General features: G+C 42.3%; 1 protein-coding gene across 1 annotated transcript; it reads right to left on the bottom strand.

Annotated features, from left to right (window-relative positions):
- Positions 1 to 4194: 4194 nt before the first annotated feature.
- Positions 4195 to 9139, bottom strand: LOC139181161 (X antigen family member 5-like). The gene is made up of 4 exons (XM_070784034.1): positions 8450 to 9139; positions 7836 to 7974; positions 7300 to 7425; positions 4195 to 4301 (listed from the first exon to the last, which is right to left on the bottom strand). Exons 1-4 carry the CDS (start codon positions 8519 to 8521, stop codon positions 4279 to 4281), a joined length of 360 nt encoding a protein of 119 aa, XP_070640135.1. The 5' UTR covers positions 8522 to 9139; the 3' UTR covers positions 4195 to 4278.
- Between the last annotated feature and the right edge of the window lie 8813 nt (positions 9140 to 17952).

The raw sequence follows: 17952 nt of genomic DNA, 5'->3' as shown, positions 1-17952 counted from the left end.
AACCCGCCAATCCTAAAGGAAATGAACTCTGATATTCACTGGAAGGACTGATGCTGAAGGTGCAATACTTTGGCCACCTGATGCGAATAGCTGACTCACTGGAAAGGACCCTGATGCAAAAAGATTGAAGGCAGGAGGAGAAGGGGGCGACAGAGGGTGAGATGGTTAGATAGCATCACCAACCCAATGGACATTAATTTGATCAAACTCAGGGAGATAGTGTAGGACAGAGGAGCCTGGCATGCTGCAGGCCATGGGTAGTAAATGGTTGGACACGACTCAGCGACTGAACAACAACCACCACCTCCACCTTACCTTTGAGCTTGCCTAAGCTGCCAGAGCCCCACTCTCAGCAGGGTGAAGAAGCTTTCTGTGTCTCTCAGTGGTAAAGGCTGAGACTTCTGTCTTCACACACTCAGTGCCCCCTGCTTAGGTGATGATGGGTCCTTAGAATGCTCATCACTCCCTCCCAGAGCTCAGACCAGGAAGCCTTCTCACAACAGGAATGGAGCACCTACCCTGGTACAGAAATGGGAGTTGGAGCTGTTTACCCCCTCTCAATGTGTTTTCTCCCTTTGCATTCATTTGCACATTTCTTCTTGAGTCACCGAATCCAACTCCGCTCATCCCCTCCTGGTAACTGTAACAAGCTGCACCTGCATCTCTATCAGGGCGGGTGCACGTACCCCCCGCACTATGTATTTTCCTTCTCTCCCTTCAGAATCTCTAGACTCCCAGACACCACCCTCAAAAGGGGCAGTGATGCAGGGGAGGTTGTGACTCTCATCCACAGCCTGGGCCAAAGCACGGCTGTGTTATATATAACCTCTTTCACTCTTAGAATGAACCTTATCTTCTAGCTTTCCTCCTGCTTCTTGGCCACCCTGCTCACCGTTTTGCTTGGCTTTTCCCTTAGGTCCATTCCCTGTGTTTCTCCTTTGCACTTCTTTTCTGTTTATGTGTCTGTCTGGTCCACCAGTGTGATATTCCCATCATCCACCTCACATCACTGGTCTTGTTATTTCAAGCGTTGCAGATACAACCTGAAACACGCTAGTAATCAATATGTGTGTACTAAATGAAGGAATATTTTTAATGACTGACAGGAAAAGGATCTCCTCCATGTAGGAGTCAGTATACAGGTGTCATATTTGTAGCGCCATACCTAGTCTTGTGTGTTGTTCCAGACACTGTAGGGGTGTGACTCTGTCTTGGTGCCCTGGTGCCCTTGCATGTCCCCACTTAGGCTACGTAGGCAAGGCTAAACTGCAGGCTGACTTGAATCTTGTCAGAGAACCTCCTGATTGCTCTTGCAGCAAGGGGAGATAAGCAGCCTGATGAAGAGCTGCTATGAGGCCGTTTCTCACCTGCCTCCTCATCCAGCTGGAGGTGACACAAAGTTGTTACTCATCCACCTCTGGTTTCAGTTGAACATAGAATGGTCTCCCTAGCCCCACCTGAGAGTACAGCTCTGGACTGCAGAGCTGCTCAGTGCCATAGGGCACAACTGCGGGCTCCTTCCTGGCACAGACCCACCACCTGTAGTGCCTTTACTGAGGCCTTCCAATTCAGTGGCAAACCGCGGGACTAGGGACAAGGCAACTGACACCAGGGTCATATTGCTTCTGCACTGTCTGTAAGGTAGAATCTGAATCCATTCGGGTTCATTGTCTCCTTACTGGCCAAGCCCGTAGAAGGTGACAAGCCAAACTAACAACTGCAGCGGTGCCCTGAGGCCCTGTAGCTCCTGCGCTGTGACTTAGGGACTGGCTGCCTGACTACGTGACAGAGTCTGGTGTTGAGTTGTGTGATGTTGCATGACTAGAATATTGGCTTATTTTCTTTGTCACCACACACAGCAAGGAGCACAGCTTTCACTACATATTATGACTTAGGGTAGCCTTGTCAGTCCTCATTAACAAACCAACCTTAGAAAGGATGCCGTGTCTGACACCAGCTACACTGCTATTGAGTCAATATATTTATTTAGACAAAATATGTTTCTGAAGTCCAATTCATTTTAAAAGTTAGCCTTATAGTCTACTTGAAATTCAAAATCTGTATCACTTGAGAAAATTCTAATTGTAAAGGTAAATGAAATTAAAAATTTTGAAAGTTTAAATGAAAAATTGGAGAATAAGCCAAATCCATTTGCAATGTAATGCCTACTACACGTTATCTTGTTTATTCTTCATAACAAATATTTAGTGTAAACTTGTAATTTCCATTTCAGAAATGGGGAAACAGATCCAAAGGATGTAAATACCTTTCTCATCTTCACACAGTATGTGTCAGAGCCAGTATTGACACTCTAAGTTATGTCACGTGCTGTGCTTAGTCGCTCAGTTGTGTCCGACTCTTTGCGACCGCATGGACTGTAGTCCGTCAGGCACTGCTATCCATGGGGATTCTTCAGGCAAGAATACTGGAGTGGGTTGCCCTGGCCTCCTCCAGGGGATCTTCCCAACACAGGGATCGAACTCAGGTCTCCAGCACTGCAGGCAGATTCTTTACCGACTGAGCCACCAGGGAAGCCCAGTTATGTCATGTCATAGCCAATAAGGAGACACAGCTGATAAGACTCAAGTCATTTTGGCTCATGAAGTTCCCCTCGCTCCTTTCCCTTTTCTTCTAGCTAGAATCTATTCTTGTCAGGCAGCTCCATGACCTAGGGGCTTTTTCACACACTTTTTGGTAAGATGGGACACTCTAACTTAAGTCTCATGGTAGATTTGAACCTCCCATTTTCAGTCCTTTTGGACCTGGGTTTTCATACCTCTGTAAGGGCACAACAGCTGCTGTTTATAATCCCCTGTTACTCCCTAAGCAGAGTGCATTCTGAATAGATCCTTTGTTGCAGAAATATAGTTTTTGGTGTGTGAGGATGCAGATGGAGGCTCAGAGATGTAAGCGTTTTGTTACTATGTAATAATAAGGATATAAGGGAGGAATCAGACAGCTGGAGGACTTCCCTGTAGCTCGAACGGTAAAGAATCTGCCTGTGATGCAGGAGACCAGGGTTCGATCCCTGGGTTGGGAAGATCCTCTAGAGAAGGGAATGACAATCCACTCCAGTATTCTTGCCTGGAGAATTCCATGGACAGAGAAGCCTGGCGGGCTACAGGTTGTGGGGTCGCAAAGAGTCGGACATGACTGCGTGACTAACACACACACACACGCACAGCTGGAGGGCTTCTGAGTTCTGGTGATTATCAAGCCAATGGAGGATGTCACGGAGAAGAAAAGATGTTTGTGGCTGCTCTCTCCCTGTACCCAAAAAAAAACTTGGAAGGCAAGTCAGAAGTGTGTGAAAGATACTCTGTGGCATTTGCCATGGAATTTGACAGCAGTTTTTTTTCTCTGTCTCCCTAGAACCTTTAACAATGGCTTTGGAATTTCATTTCTCTATAGGACAATACAAATATATTAAGTTTTAAAAAATGTTTCCCTGTCAATGATTTTATCAGGGACCATATGAGATTTGGGTGGCACATTTTGTAAACCCACATATTCAAGAGAAGATCAAAGGCTTTTATGACTTTTTATGTGTGGGTATATATATGTATTTGTATGTATTAACATGTAGATTACACCTAAAGAATACGTTATGACCAAATTTTTTTTAACCATAGAAGTGCAAGGGTGGTTTACATGTATAAGGTTACCAATGCAATTCACCACATTAATAGAAAAATGGAGGGAAATCAATTCTATCATCATCACAATTGATGCAATATAAGTGTTTGATGAAAATTAATCTATATTTAAGACAGCAAACTAGGAATAGAATGGAACTTACTCTGATAAAGTATATCTACAAAAAAGAAACTTAAACAGGTTGAAATGGAGTAGATTTTTCATTTCCTATCAGGAAAAAAATGCTGATTATCACCTGTTTTAGTCAAGACTGTTCTGGCTAGGTTTGTTCAATGCTGCAAAATGAGGAAAGGTTTAAGATTTAAGCCAGTAGAAACTGTTGATACTCAAATATAATAGTATATTTTGAAAAGCAAAAACAATCTAGATCTAAAGTTTTGGAATTAATATGCATATTTAGAGGAATTGTTGGACAGAAAGTCTATATATAAACATTCTATCTCTACATACATCCTCAACTAGACGATAAAAATCGCAAACCATGAATTTTCAATAACATTAAATACCCAGGGATAAAGTTAACAAAACATGTGCAAGTAGAAAATGAAGCTTTATTGACAGAACATTAACAGTCAAATATACAGCATAAGAACAGCAGAGATGGCTTCAGTTTATCTTCTTTCAAGCAAATGGTTGCCCTTCACCTATAATATAAACATTAAAAAGTTACTTAGCAGAACTTTATTTCAGTGACAGGAGAGGTATACAAAGTTCACTGCAGTTGTAGTTTTGTAAAATGGACTAAAACAGGAACACTAAGGGCGACCCTTTGGCTTACCTTCAGTTAATCCTCTACAGAGACTTTATAGACTTTTCAGGCACATTACCAGTATTTTTAAAAACACACTACTCTTCCTAGTTATACAAGAAAACAAGGACACTGAGTTCAGAACAAATGAAATCAATGGAACCTATCAGAAGGTAGTTTTCAGTAGAAGGCAAAACTGTGTACACATTCAGTAAAATATCTAACAACAAAAAGCACCCTAAGAAAAAGAAAATGCACAAAAAAATGAAACAAAAAATCCCAAAAAAGTATCATTTAAATGTATTGATTTGAAATAATATTCTGAATATAGGATAGCTAAACAGTTGTTCTCTCTGTTACTGCTTAAGTGAAGTAAATAAAAAGGCCAGTATTACATTTGTTTCTTCTCTACTGTGGAAAAGTATAGAAGTTTTCATTTGTTTTAGTTTATCCCTGATACGGTTGTTTTAAGGTGGTTCAGCATTTGTCCCCCTTTTTACTTGTGGCCCTCATGTAATTCTAAACGTTTCTTTTCACCCTGGAAAGCATTCCAGTTGGTATAATACATTATATGGTGACACTAATTTTAAGTCATTACTATCACTGGCGACATGGTGACATCAAAATGTGAAGAAGAAATAGGACTGTTTCTCACAGCCACACCAAAAAAAGAAAGAAAAAAAGGAGAGAAGAGAAGAAAAGGGAGAGCAAGAGGGTGTATGAGTGAGACAGAAAAGCAAGTAGGAAGACAGAAAGAAAATCTGGAAAAGCAGATATTTTCTTTGCTTCTAAATGATAATGGCTTTTGAGAGACAACTCTGACCAATTTCAAAAGTTCATCCACGGTATCTGTGATGTTTACTTATTTAGTTACCGTGGGGTATGTTAAACAGTGTTTGTTTTTCTATCCTATTAGCCATTTCATCAATATTCTGAAAATATCTGAGTTCCAGATTATACTGTTTTAATTCTGTAATATACTAACTGTTAGTGTCTTGTTCATATTTCCTATTATGTGTACTTGGGCTTTGTCCATTTTCTTCACAATTATGTAAACTGAGAGGAATGGACTGGGAATTTGGGGTTGGCAGATACAAACTATTACACTCAGAATGGATAAACAACAAGGTCCTACTATGCCGCACAGGGCACTACGTCCAATGTTCTGTGAAACAGAAACAATATTAAAAAAATGTATATAAAATGTATATATGTGTGTTAAAAATTACGTAAACTAGCACATTGTCTGTATTTATTAGTTGAATTTATTTTCCTCTTCCTAACAATTCATACCTGTCTTTTATTAAGTATCTTTTTCTTTTTCCTGTAGGTTTATTCTGTTGCTCTTTTTCTTACCTTTTATATTGTATGTAGGATTTTATATGTATGTGCTTTGTAATTTATTTATTGTTCTTTTTAAGTACCACACATATTTATGGCTAAGAGTTTTCTATGAGAACATTTTAATCATGTTCTGTAGTTACTTGAAAGTAGACTGGAAGTGGTATTTTCATCTAAATGTTCTAATGGAATGGAACAAAAATGTAAAGTGAAAATATTTAGAAGGCTAATACACAGTAAATTCTTCCCTAACCATGAAGTTCTTCCTTTAAAATCAGAACCATGCAATTCATTGTCAGCAATTTGGAAAACACGTATGTGAAGGACACTAAGTTGATTATGCAGGAAGAACTAGAGTTACAGACTTTGAACTTCAAAACTTTTTAAACGGATGTATCAAAGAGCAAAAATAACATATTTGATATGGTTAGAGATGATTATAGCATGAGGCTCAGATTTTTATTAGTTCTTTAAGACTGACAGTTCTTTACGAGTGGGATGTATGGCAAATACCACCATCAAAAACCATCATAGCATTGCAAAGTAATTATCCTCCAATTAAAATAAGCAAAAATCCCCCCAAAACTCAGACCAAACGTGGGGGCAGGTAGTGTGCATAGCATGTGTATCTTACTCACACCTGCCTTGAACATCACTGACTACATGCACTCTCTCAACTTCATCAGCCACAGACACAGGAAACTAGACTATCTTTTGCCATTTCATTGTTCAGTCATTTCATGCTTCATTGGGGAAAGGATTTAAAATGCAACTTTTTAAGAGCTAGAGAATTCAGAATTTGAGAGAATTTCACAAACTCAAGCAGAATATTGGCTCATTTTCTTTTTTAAAAAAGTTTATATATTTATTTAAATTGGAGGCTAATTACTTTACAATACTGTGGTGGTTTTTGCCATACATCGACATGAATCAGCCACAGGTGTACATGTGTTCCCCATCAGAAAATGAAATCTCAATTCCCCTGTTATAATTTGACTCAAGATGCTATTTTATGATAAATAAATCACGAAAAACAGAATTCTTGTATGCATTCCATCAAAGAGAACCAGAGAATGCAAAAATTAGCATTGGAAAATTAGCATTTTAGTATACTTGTTCTGAATTCACAACTTATATGAGTAAAGTTGAGTTTAGAAGTTAAGGGATTTTGCAGAATCACACGCATTATGTTAAAGCTGGTACTAGAACCAGTTGAATGCCTGAGCATATTTCATATAAACTGATATTTATTACAAATGCATTACATATTTGTTACAAGCACAAATTATAAAAGAACCTGAAAATTATTAGCTGTTGCTTAAAGTACTTCTACTCAAGAGAAGAAAATGGTTTCTATTTTCAATTCGATATGGCTTTGATCCTGTCTGTTTCTTTATTTGAAAGTCTGTAAGTCAAGCACTCAGGCATCTGGGGTCTGAACTATCTTTCAAAAAATATGTGAACTCTGTTATTAAAATAATAGTAATGTTCCCTCTATATAATATTCTGAAAAACAGAAACCACATAAATTACTTTCTGAATGGATGACATACCTGCTTCTGGCATTTCAACAGGCTCTGTATTTGATGCAAGCTCCTCCTGGACATCAGGACCATCTCCACCTTTGCCCCCAGTCTTTGCCTCAGCCAATTCCTGGAGATCAGTTTCCAGGTCAGAATCTTTAAAAAGAAAAAAAATGTATCAATTCAGCTGTAAAGCATACAGTATAAACAACGGAATGATAATATTGATTCCCTCAGTATTATGAATTAAAAGCCTTAGGCTAGTATGGTAAAAATGTGATGAATAAGAACCTCAGGAGCATTATTCCAGGAATGTTTTGCTGGAGAAAAAGGAAAGCAGAATTTTCCGAACGCTATTACCATTTTCCTTTCCCAGGGTTGTCCTAAGACACCTTAGTTGCCCCCTTCTCTTTGTCTTGAAAACAAGGGAAAATTCGAGCAACCACACTAACCTGCAAACTATACTCTCCTCAGTTTTTCAGGAACTGTCTGAAGTCCTTTTCTAATGTTTCCTTTCCTCCCCTTGCTGGTTATGTCTTAAGTCATGATGCACACATACACTTTACCTCCAGACGCATCCTTCTCCTTCTCTTCATAATGATTCATTGGATCCTCTCCATTTACTTCCTCCTTTCCAGCTGTGATATCCTGAATCTCAGCTGGCGGTTCCTCTTGTTGAGGTTGCTCAACACTGGGCTGCTGGTCCTAGTAGAGTGTGCATGCAAATAAAAACCTTTTGTTGTTAATACATCTAACAGCATAAATATACATAATACACAGATATATCTAATCATAAGTAAACCTAACTTTTCCCAGCCCAATTCTATGTACTTACTTTTAATTAAGTTACTTTTTCCCACAGAGAAGAGTTTGCTCCCATAAGAGTTACCCAGAAAGACTCCTGGAGCTATTTAAATCTATGTTGGGATGGAAGCATGCAATCTGTTGATAATAAGCAGGAGGAGGGAGTCACTGGGCACATTTCAAGGGCATTTAACAGTATACTCATCTAGGCAACACCAGACTGTAAGACATCTGGATCAATGTTCCTTCCTAAGACAAACTGTCACCCTTTATCAGCATGGAAGACCTAACGTTATCACTGCATCTGTATTACTTAACATCATTTCTCAAAAGTAAATTTGTGCTAAGAGAATACAACAAATGGTAAAGTACTCACAACCACAGGTTCATCCACCTCGGAGGAATCTTGATCTATAGGTCTCAATGTTGATGCTACTTTCTCACTCATATTTCTTCCCAAAAGTAGAATATTGTGATTTAGAAAATGTATTTAAGAGTACAGCTATATTTGTCACTTTTATGACCATATGTTGACTTACTATTTTTAAAAATGTGAAAATGATTTCAAAACAAAACTCGGGTTAAGTATGAGTGTACATGCGTTCCAATTACACCAAAGACGGTTTCTTGCAAAGCCACTTGTGTCTTGGCTAAGACGGCAGAGAAATCACCTTAAGGTACACAGGAAGACAGAATTTTTGTGAGGAAGTTTGATTTCACAACAGAATTCTCCATCATGTAGATATTTAGTGAAATGCTGCTAGGAATTTAAAAATTCAGGACTATTGCTTTTGTCACACTCTTATTCACCGGACCTATTTTCCCCAACTCTCTTGGAAATCGGTTGGAACGGGAAGAAAGGCTCAGTCTTTACAGCCTGTCTATGGCGATTTTCTCAGCGTCTGTGGCTGAGGTGAGTCTGCATACAGAGAAACCGGTCCACTTCTCTCTTGGCACCTTAACGCAAACCTCGCGATACGGTCACAACCCCACCGTGGTCCGGTTTCTAGGCCTTTCCTTAATTGCCCACCCCGCCCGCTGCCCAGGTCCCACTGCGGGCCCCAGATTCTGTGCTCTGTCGTCAGTTCCAGGGCCCCCATGAGCCAGATATCTCAAACAGCACCCCCAAGTCTCCCCCCACTGTCATCTGACCCCCTGCTCTCCTCTGCCCACCGCCCTTCCTTTCCCGCCACCAAGACAAGAAGTATGGCATCGCAACACCTGTGAGGAGAAAGATGACGACCTCGAGGGCCTTCCTCCTCAAAGGCCCCACATGGCACTGCCCGACCCGCCCAAAACTCACTGGCTCCCCCTCACACGCATGCACACTTAAACTCCAGACAGGACAGATCTGTAAACCTACCTGGCGAGTCTCAAGTAGTGAGAAAGAACCGGGACTGAATAAACACACCTGTCTCAGGCCCAACGCTCCTCACAGAATGCGCTCAGGAAGGCGGATGCGCACCAAGGCGCGTGCACAGCAAAGGGTGTGCGCACACACTGAGCATGCTCCCTGAGTTTGGCGTGTGCAGTGCAGGCTGAGGATTTCCCGCCACTAAGGTAGAGTCTTGGAACCACAGGGTCTCTGGAGGATGAGAAAAGGGGTTAAAGACTGTATTTTTTTCCTTCCAGGGCAGTCTTTCTTATGCATCCACAAACTGTGGTGATAGGTAGTCCCAGGTTACCCTTAGTGGAGAATGTGTCTCGGGAAGACACTCATGACAGAAATAGATATTAAGATTTTTAACACCTATTTTTATACATGCTTTGATGAACCATTTCCTTCTCTGCTTCTGGGATTTTCATCATGCTTGCAATGGCTTTACTCACTTCCATGGAATAAATACATAAATACATACCTCTGTTTCCATTGTTTTTGCTTGGAGCACTGCACATTTAAGTCTCTGAACTGGTAACTCATTTCTCTGAATATATCTCTGGTTCCTGTACAATATTGTTCTTTTAGCATCAGACTTTACTTTCACCAGCAGACACATCCACAACTGGGTGTTGTTTCCACTTTGGCTTAGCCTTTTCGTTCCTTCTGTAGCCATTTCTTCACTCTTCTCCACTAGCACATTCTTCTTATTCTATTACAGCGGGAATTTTTGTACTTACTAGGAGTTTTAATTTTACCCAAGAGAAAGGAAAACAAGTTCACACAAGGACTTTTACTCAAATATTCTACTCATGTACTCCTAATACTAGAAACAGAAACTAGAAACAGCCCAACTATTCAAAAACTGGTATATAGATGAAAGAAGAACAAGAGTATACTCGTACAAAAGAACACTACACAGTCATTTACAAAGGAACTACTAATGCATGTAACAGCAAGGATGCATCTCAGCTGTGCCAATGAGAGATGTCAGACACAGAAAGCTGTGTATTATATGATTTCATTTCAGTGGATTTCTGGAAAAGGCACAACTATAGGCACAGAAATGTATCTGTGGTTGCCAGTGTATAGGAGTGGAGGAAGGAGTCTGAATGCAAATAGCCCAAGGGAGCATTTTCAAACCAATGGGACGTTTTCTGCATTTTTATTGTGGTAGCATTTACATGATAGTATGCATATGTCAAAACTCAACAAACGGTAATGCTTTAAAGTGTTGACTTCTATTGTATATAAATTATATCTCAATACTCCTCACTTTTGTTAGAGGAAAAGGAACTTTTACATATTTAAATGTTGGTTATCATATCCATCTAGATCAGGAGCTCATAAACATAAAAATCTTATTTGCAATTCTTCCCAGACCTGGCCAACTTCCAGGATTCCCCATGCCACCTTTGCACTCTTATGACAGGACACAGAAACTTGGTCTTAACCATGTTTACAATTCCCTCTCCTTCAGCTCAAGTCCATATTCTTGCTGAGTTCTGTCCCTTTTACTTCGAAAATGTCTAATGCGTCTACTTTTTGCCAAGTCCCCCACATCTGTTGTAGTCCGAAGCCTCCCTCTGTTTAACTGTCAACCCCCTTCTAATGGTCTCTCACATCCACTCAGGGTGTCTCTTACAATTGCAAAACTGTTTATGACTTTCTAGATAAAGGCTACTGTCCTACACAAGAACTTGAAGGTATGGTCTAGCCCTTGCCCAGCTTGCTAACAACATGGGAAGCAGAGAATCCTCCTCTTTTCTCCCTTATCGAGCTTCATTCACACCCTTCAATTTCTTAAGCTTAGATTGTCCCATATTTCTGAAGCCTCCTGGTTAGTAAACTCCTTCAAGCTAGGCTTCAACGGTATATGGGATGAGAACTTCCAGATATACAAGTTGATTTTGAAGAGGCAGAGAAACAAGAGATCAAATTGCAACATTCCTTAGATCATGGAGAAAGCAAGGGAATTCCAGAGACACACCTACCTCTGCTTCATTGACTAGACTACCTCAAGGCCTCTGACTTCATGGATCACAACAAACTGTAAAATTCTTAGAGATGGGAGTACCAGACTAGCTGACCTGTTTCCTGAGAAACCTGTATGAGGGCTAAGACGCTACAGTTAGAATAAGACATGGAACAATACACTGGTTCAACATTGGGAAAGGAGTAGGACAAGGTTGTATATTGTCACTCTGCTTATTCAACTTACACGCAGAGCACATCATGGGAAATGCTGGGCTGGATGACTCACAAGCTGGAATCAAGATTGCTGGCAGAAATATCAACAAGCTCAGATGTGCAGATCATACCACTCTAATGGCAGAAACTGAAGAGGAACTAAAGAACCTCTTGATGCGGGTGAAAGAGGAGAGTGGAAAGGCTGACTTAAAACTCAACATTCAAAAATATAAGATTATGCCATCCAGTCTTATCATTTCACGGAAAATAGAAGGGGGGAAGTGGATGCAGTGACAGATTTAATTTGGGGGGCTCCAAAATCACTGTGGATGGTGATTGCTGCCATGAAATTAAAACACTTGATCCTTGGAAGAACAGCTATGACAAAGCTAGTATGCATGCATGCTCATTGCTTCGGTTGGGTCTGACTATGAACCCATGGACCGTAGCCTGCCAGGTGCCTCTTTCCATGGGATTCTCCAGGGGAGAATACTTTAGTGGGTTGCCATGCCCTCTGCCCATGGGGCATGGCAGGGGATCTTCCCAACCCAGGGGTGAAACCCATGTCTCCTGCATCCCGTGCATTGCAGGGTGATTCTCTTTCTTTTGCCACTTTATTTATTTTTTAATTGAAGGATAATTGCTTTACAGAATTTTGTTGTTTTCTGTCAAACATCAGCAAGAATCAGTCATAGGTACACCCATGCAGGAGAATTCTTTACCGCTGAGCCACCAGGGAAGCCTATGTCAAACCTAGACAGCATAGTATAAAGCAGAGACATCCCTGTGCTGACAAACTATGGCTTTTTCAGTAGTCGTGTACAGATGTGTGAGTTCGATCATTAAGAAGGCTGAGTGACAAAGAATTGACGCTTTCGGTTTGTGGTGCTAGAGAAGACATTTGAGAATCCCTCGGACAGCAAGGATATCAAAACAGCCAATCCTAAAGGAAACCAACTGTGAATATTCACCGGAAGGACTGATGCTGAAGCCGAAGCTCCAACACTTTGGCCACCTGATGGCAAGAGCCGACTCACAGGAAAAGACCCTGATGCTGGTCGTAAAGCAGGTTACGCCATGGTGACTGCTGAACAGGTTTTAGAGGCAAAATCTCTCCCTCAGGGAACCAGTGCTCAGTTAGCAGAACCTGTGTCTCTGACCCGAGCTCTGGAGTTAAGCAAAGGGCAGCGAGCAAATATCTACACTGATTCTAAGTATGTTTATTTGACTTTATACGCTCATGCTGCAATATGGAAAGAAAGACAGTTTAAAGGGCAACAGAAGAACCTGTTAAGCATTTCAGAGAGATCCAGAGACTTTTAACTGCCATATATTGTCCTAAAGAAGTAGCTGTTATGCATTGCAAAGGGCATGGCAGGGATGGGACTAAAGCAACTGAAGGTAATCAGCTGGCTGACTGTCAAGCCAGATAAGTGGCACTTTAGGCAGCCCACCAGGCTCCACAGTCCCTGGGATTCTCCAGGCAAGAACACTGGAGTGGGTTGCCATTTCCTTCTCCAATGCGTGAAAGTGAAGTTGCTCGGTCGTGTCTGACTCCCAGCGACCCTATGGACTGCAGCCCACCAGGCTCCTCGGTCCATGGGATTTTCCAGGCAAGAGTACTGGAGTGGGGTGCCATTGCCTTCTCCAATAAAGAAAGCTGAGCGCTGAAGAATTGATGCTTTTGAACTGTGGTGTTGGAGATGACTCTTGAGAGTCCCTTGGACTTGGACTTGGAGATGAAACCAGTCAATCCTGAAGGAAATCAGTCTTGGATATTCATTGGAAGGACTGATGCAAAAGCTGAAGCTCCAAAACTTTGGCTACTTGATGCGAAGTGTGGACTCAATGGAAAAGCCCCTGATGCTGTGGAAGATTGAGGGCAGGAGGAGAAGCAGGCAACAGAGGATAAGATGGTTGGATGGCATCATTGCCTCAATGGACAGGCCTTTGAGCAAACTGAGCAAACTCCAGGATATAGTGAAGGACAGGGAAGCCTGGCGTGCTGCCGTACATGAGGTTGTAACGAGTCAGACACCACTGAGTTTCTGAACAGCAACAATGTAAAATGTTTAAGTCCCTGATAACTCAGCTGGTAAAGAATCCACCTGCAGTGCTGGACACCCTGGTTCGATGCTGGGTCGGACAGATCCACTGGAGAAAGGATAGGCTACCCACTCCAGTATTCTTGGCCTTCCCTTTTGGCTCACCTGTTAAGGATGCTCCTGCCATGCGGGAGACCTGGGTTCGATCCCTGGGTTGGGAAGATCCACTGGAGAAGGAAAGGCTACCCACTCCAGTGTTCTGGACTGGAGAATTCCATGGAATGTACAGATCACAGACTGTATATGGACTGTATAGACCATGGGTTTGCAAAGAGTCGGACATGACTGAGTGACTTTCACTTTCAGCAGGTGTGGTAGTTCTTTTTCCTCTTTTCTTATTCTCACTTGTCGAGCTTTCTATTTCAAAAAACAACAGAAAGTTTTCCACAACCCCCCTCCTTGCCCACAGCCCAACAAGGGCTTCCCAGGTGGCAGAGCAGTAAATAACTTGCCTGTCAATGTAGCAGACAGGAGGACAGGGCTTAGGTTGAGAAGATCCCCAGGGAGAGGAAATGGTAACCCACTTCTGTATTCTCGCCTGGAAAACCCCATGGACAGAAGAGCCCAGCAGGCTACAGATCATGGTGTCACAAAGAATCAGACAGGACTGATCACCCATGCACCGCCCCCCACCACCACCCCAACATTCAGGGGACTGGCTCCCAGTGTGTTCAATGCACTCCTGCCTGACCCACAACTGCAGGAAGACTTCAATTACTTTTGCAAAGGAGAGGCTAACAGGCATCTGTTTACATTTTGGAATGACAGGAAATGTTGGGAAAAGTTAGAATGGCCTTGTCATTTTTGATAGGGTAACAGGCAGGAAGGCCAGAGGTCTCCAAACGGAGGAAATAGCCTGCAAGTACCAGACATTTTTACCTCTCTTAAGAGGCAGGAGGAAATAAACTAGCGATATTTTTTTCTTCTCTATACAAATTTAAAAGCAGGTTTCTCTTAAAATACTTTGTTGCCATAATGACACCTGGTTTCATCTGAAGTTAACTATTCTCAAACTTTGAGTTAACCAATGCCTTTTTCTTATGGAAATGTTTGTCTTAAACTATGCTAATGTTCTATGCATTTACCCCAGACTCTGTCTTCAAGTCAGGGTTCCGCCTCTTGGCTCCGAACCTACTTGACAAACCAACATGTTATACTCAGATATTGTTCCCCTAATCTATGTAAACAAAACTATTTGTATGGTAATCTGCCCTTCTTCAAGATTCAAGTTACTCATTTTATGGCCCGGGATGAATCGCCTGGTGCCAAGATTATCCCAAAATGCATCTTATGAGTGAGGGGCCTGGTGCCATTCTGAGTTTTCAGACATTCCTTTCTTTCATTAACAGACTGCTAGTGACTATATAACATCCAGCTGAAGAGTAGCAGGCGGGGGGAGGGGGGTACTCTTCTGCCCCCTTCTGATGCCTATGTCAGAAGCTTTCTCTATCTCCTTGATACTTTAATAAAATTTTATTACACAAAAGCTCTGAGCGATCAAGCCTCGTCTCTGGCCCCAGATTGAATTCTTCTACCCCAGAGGCCAAGAATCCCGGCGTCTTTTCTTTCAGCAACAACCTTTGATTTTCCCCTTGGGGTGTGACCTCCAGTTCCCCTGCCCTTCTCAGGTTGGAAGGCTTCCCCAGACTTCAGGCCACCAGACAGCTGAGCTGAGGGGCCGCACCAGAGAGCAGGGCTCAGAAGCAGAGGCAGGTTTGGGGAAAACAGACATGTCCATGACAAGGAAGGTTTCCCAGGGCTGGGTGTACAGTGGTGCTCCTGGCTGACAGCTTTGTGGTGGAGGTGATGATGTTCTGCAGGTTTGGGAATAAGTGAAGATGGAGATGGGGGAAGCTTTGGATTACACAGAGGATATATTAGAAAAGAGCAGGGTGTCCCTGCTGCATTTTGTCAGTCACAGAAAAAAACTTGTCCTCCACAATGGCATTTCCACCACTGTGACTGAGGGAGACCTTCAAAACAATAGCAAGAAACTGGCCCCCACGGAGGGCCTCAAGGAAGGTAACCCCATACCTCAATGGTCTAGACAAGGAAGCCTGGTTGATGGAAGCCGCAGTGGATGAGTTCACAGTCAACTCAGATCAATCAACCTCTCACTTTCTTTATAGACAGCTGTCAGATGGAGACATCAGGAGGTCACAAACACCTCATGTCTGAAGCCTGGCAAGTGACAAAGTATCTCAATCGAGACATAAATGCCCAAGTGGCTCAGGGTTTCAGTCCCTGCAGCACCGGACCAAAGACAGAGCAACCTCCCTCTGGGACCCTGGTCTCCCGCCAGCTGTGCAGCATCAGAGCCTGGATCCAGACTCACACATACCCCAGGGACTTCACACTATGGGTCACAAAACCCAAATTTCGATGATACACTCGACCAGATATGGACCAAGGTTAGAGCAGCTAGCAGACCTCACTGCACTGAACACCCAACACCAAACAATACACCAAACTGAAACGCCTAGAGACTTGATAAGTGAGGCAAGACACATGAAATCGGCTGAGATGAAATTTGAATACAGGCTGACATGCATTTTAACAACTTCATAAGCTGCCATGGAGAAACCCAACAGCACAGAGACCTCACACCCTGGACACAGAAGTCGCAATCACACAGCTCACACCATAGGACACAATCACACCAACCGCACAGAGCACTGGTATGGTGAATGCATACAGCTCTTTCACGATGTTCCATGCAGCCACCACAAAGAGACCTCAGACCATGGTACCCCGCATCCTACAAACCCCAAAGTTCACAGCCCAAGATATAGTAAAACCCTCAAGGTTTCAGCACCCTCAATCCCTGGCTCACAGACTTATCTCCAGGTCAGAGATGGCACACTCAGGGTGCAGAGCCACCAAAGGGTCAGAGACCTCCCATGCTTTGACAAATACACTTTGTGATGTCACAACCAAGGGTATGGACACCTAGGGTGTTCACGTCCCCTGAAATCCCTACATGGATCATTCCTAGTTGTGGACTTGACACTCTTCTAGGGAGCTGGACATAAGGAGTCCAGCCTCCTGCCTAGACCTCCCACCCTACAAATGGTGCCAAGATGCCAGTAAAGGCACATGCACTCCCCTGCCCCACTGAGGCCAGTGTGAACTGGTAAAACACCTTTGCAGGGGTCTGTGGCAGCTCCCATCAGAATTCACATTCCATCCTGCCCTCACCCTCAGCAGCATTTGCCTTCATGAAAGAGGGACATGTGTTAGTCCTATTTTGATGCCTCCTTGGCGTTTAGAACAGCGTCAGGCACATGCACATAGTAAGTATTCCACAGATGTGTGTTTAGCCAAGGAAGTCTTTGATCCAGCAATCTCACTGCTGTGAATGTGCCTTAGGGAAATATTCCTACATGTTCAGAGATGTGTGTACATGACAGCAAATTTCTAGGGGAAACTCTAGTGCCCATTGATAGTCAGCGACCATTTGTTTAAATTTTCATTTATTTCTTTCAACTGTGTTTTGTCATTTTCAGTGTACAAATCTTACACCTTCTTGGTTAAATTAACTCCTAAGTATATTGCTCTTGTTATTCAATTATAACTGGAATTTTCTTACTTATTGGGAGTATTCACCACTTGTATAGAAATACAGATGAGTTTTGCGTGTTGAATCTGGTGATGATTTCACAGAGTGTACACAGCTTTTTACATGTTACACATACCAGAATATAGTAGTTTTAAAAACAGAAATTAAAGCGAAATAAAGGCATTCTCAAATTAAAAAAAAAAATCAGGGAATTTGTTGGTAGAGCTGGCTGGCAAGGAAAACTAAAGGAAATTCTTCAGGCTGCAATAAGTGAATTCAGATGTTAATCAGAATCCATGTGAAAAAGCAAAGAGCACAGGTAAAGGTAATTATATGAACGAAAATACTTTATGGATACACATTTCACTCCTTCCTGTATTTAAAAAGCAACTGTCTAAAACAATACCACATAAATTATTGTGAAAGAGATAGTTGCTCAATCGTGTCTGACTCTTGGCGACCCCATTACCGTAGCCCCCCAGGCTCCTCTGTCCATGGGATTCTCCAGGCAAGAACACTGAAGTGGTTAGCCATTCCCTTCTCCAGGGGATCTTCCTGACTGAGGGATTGAACCTAGTCTCCTGCATTGCAGGCAGATTCTTTACTGTCTGAGCCACCAGAGAAGCCCAATTTTTGTTGGGCAAATA

This window comes from Bos indicus, chromosome X, assembly GCF_029378745.1.
Source record: "Bos indicus isolate NIAB-ARS_2022 breed Sahiwal x Tharparkar chromosome X, NIAB-ARS_B.indTharparkar_mat_pri_1.0, whole genome shotgun sequence".
NCBI classification, from domain to species: Eukaryota; Metazoa; Chordata; class Mammalia; order Artiodactyla; family Bovidae; genus Bos; species Bos indicus.
Note: the sequence above shows the minus strand (reverse complement) of the source record. Positions and strands in the feature narration are given on the sequence as shown.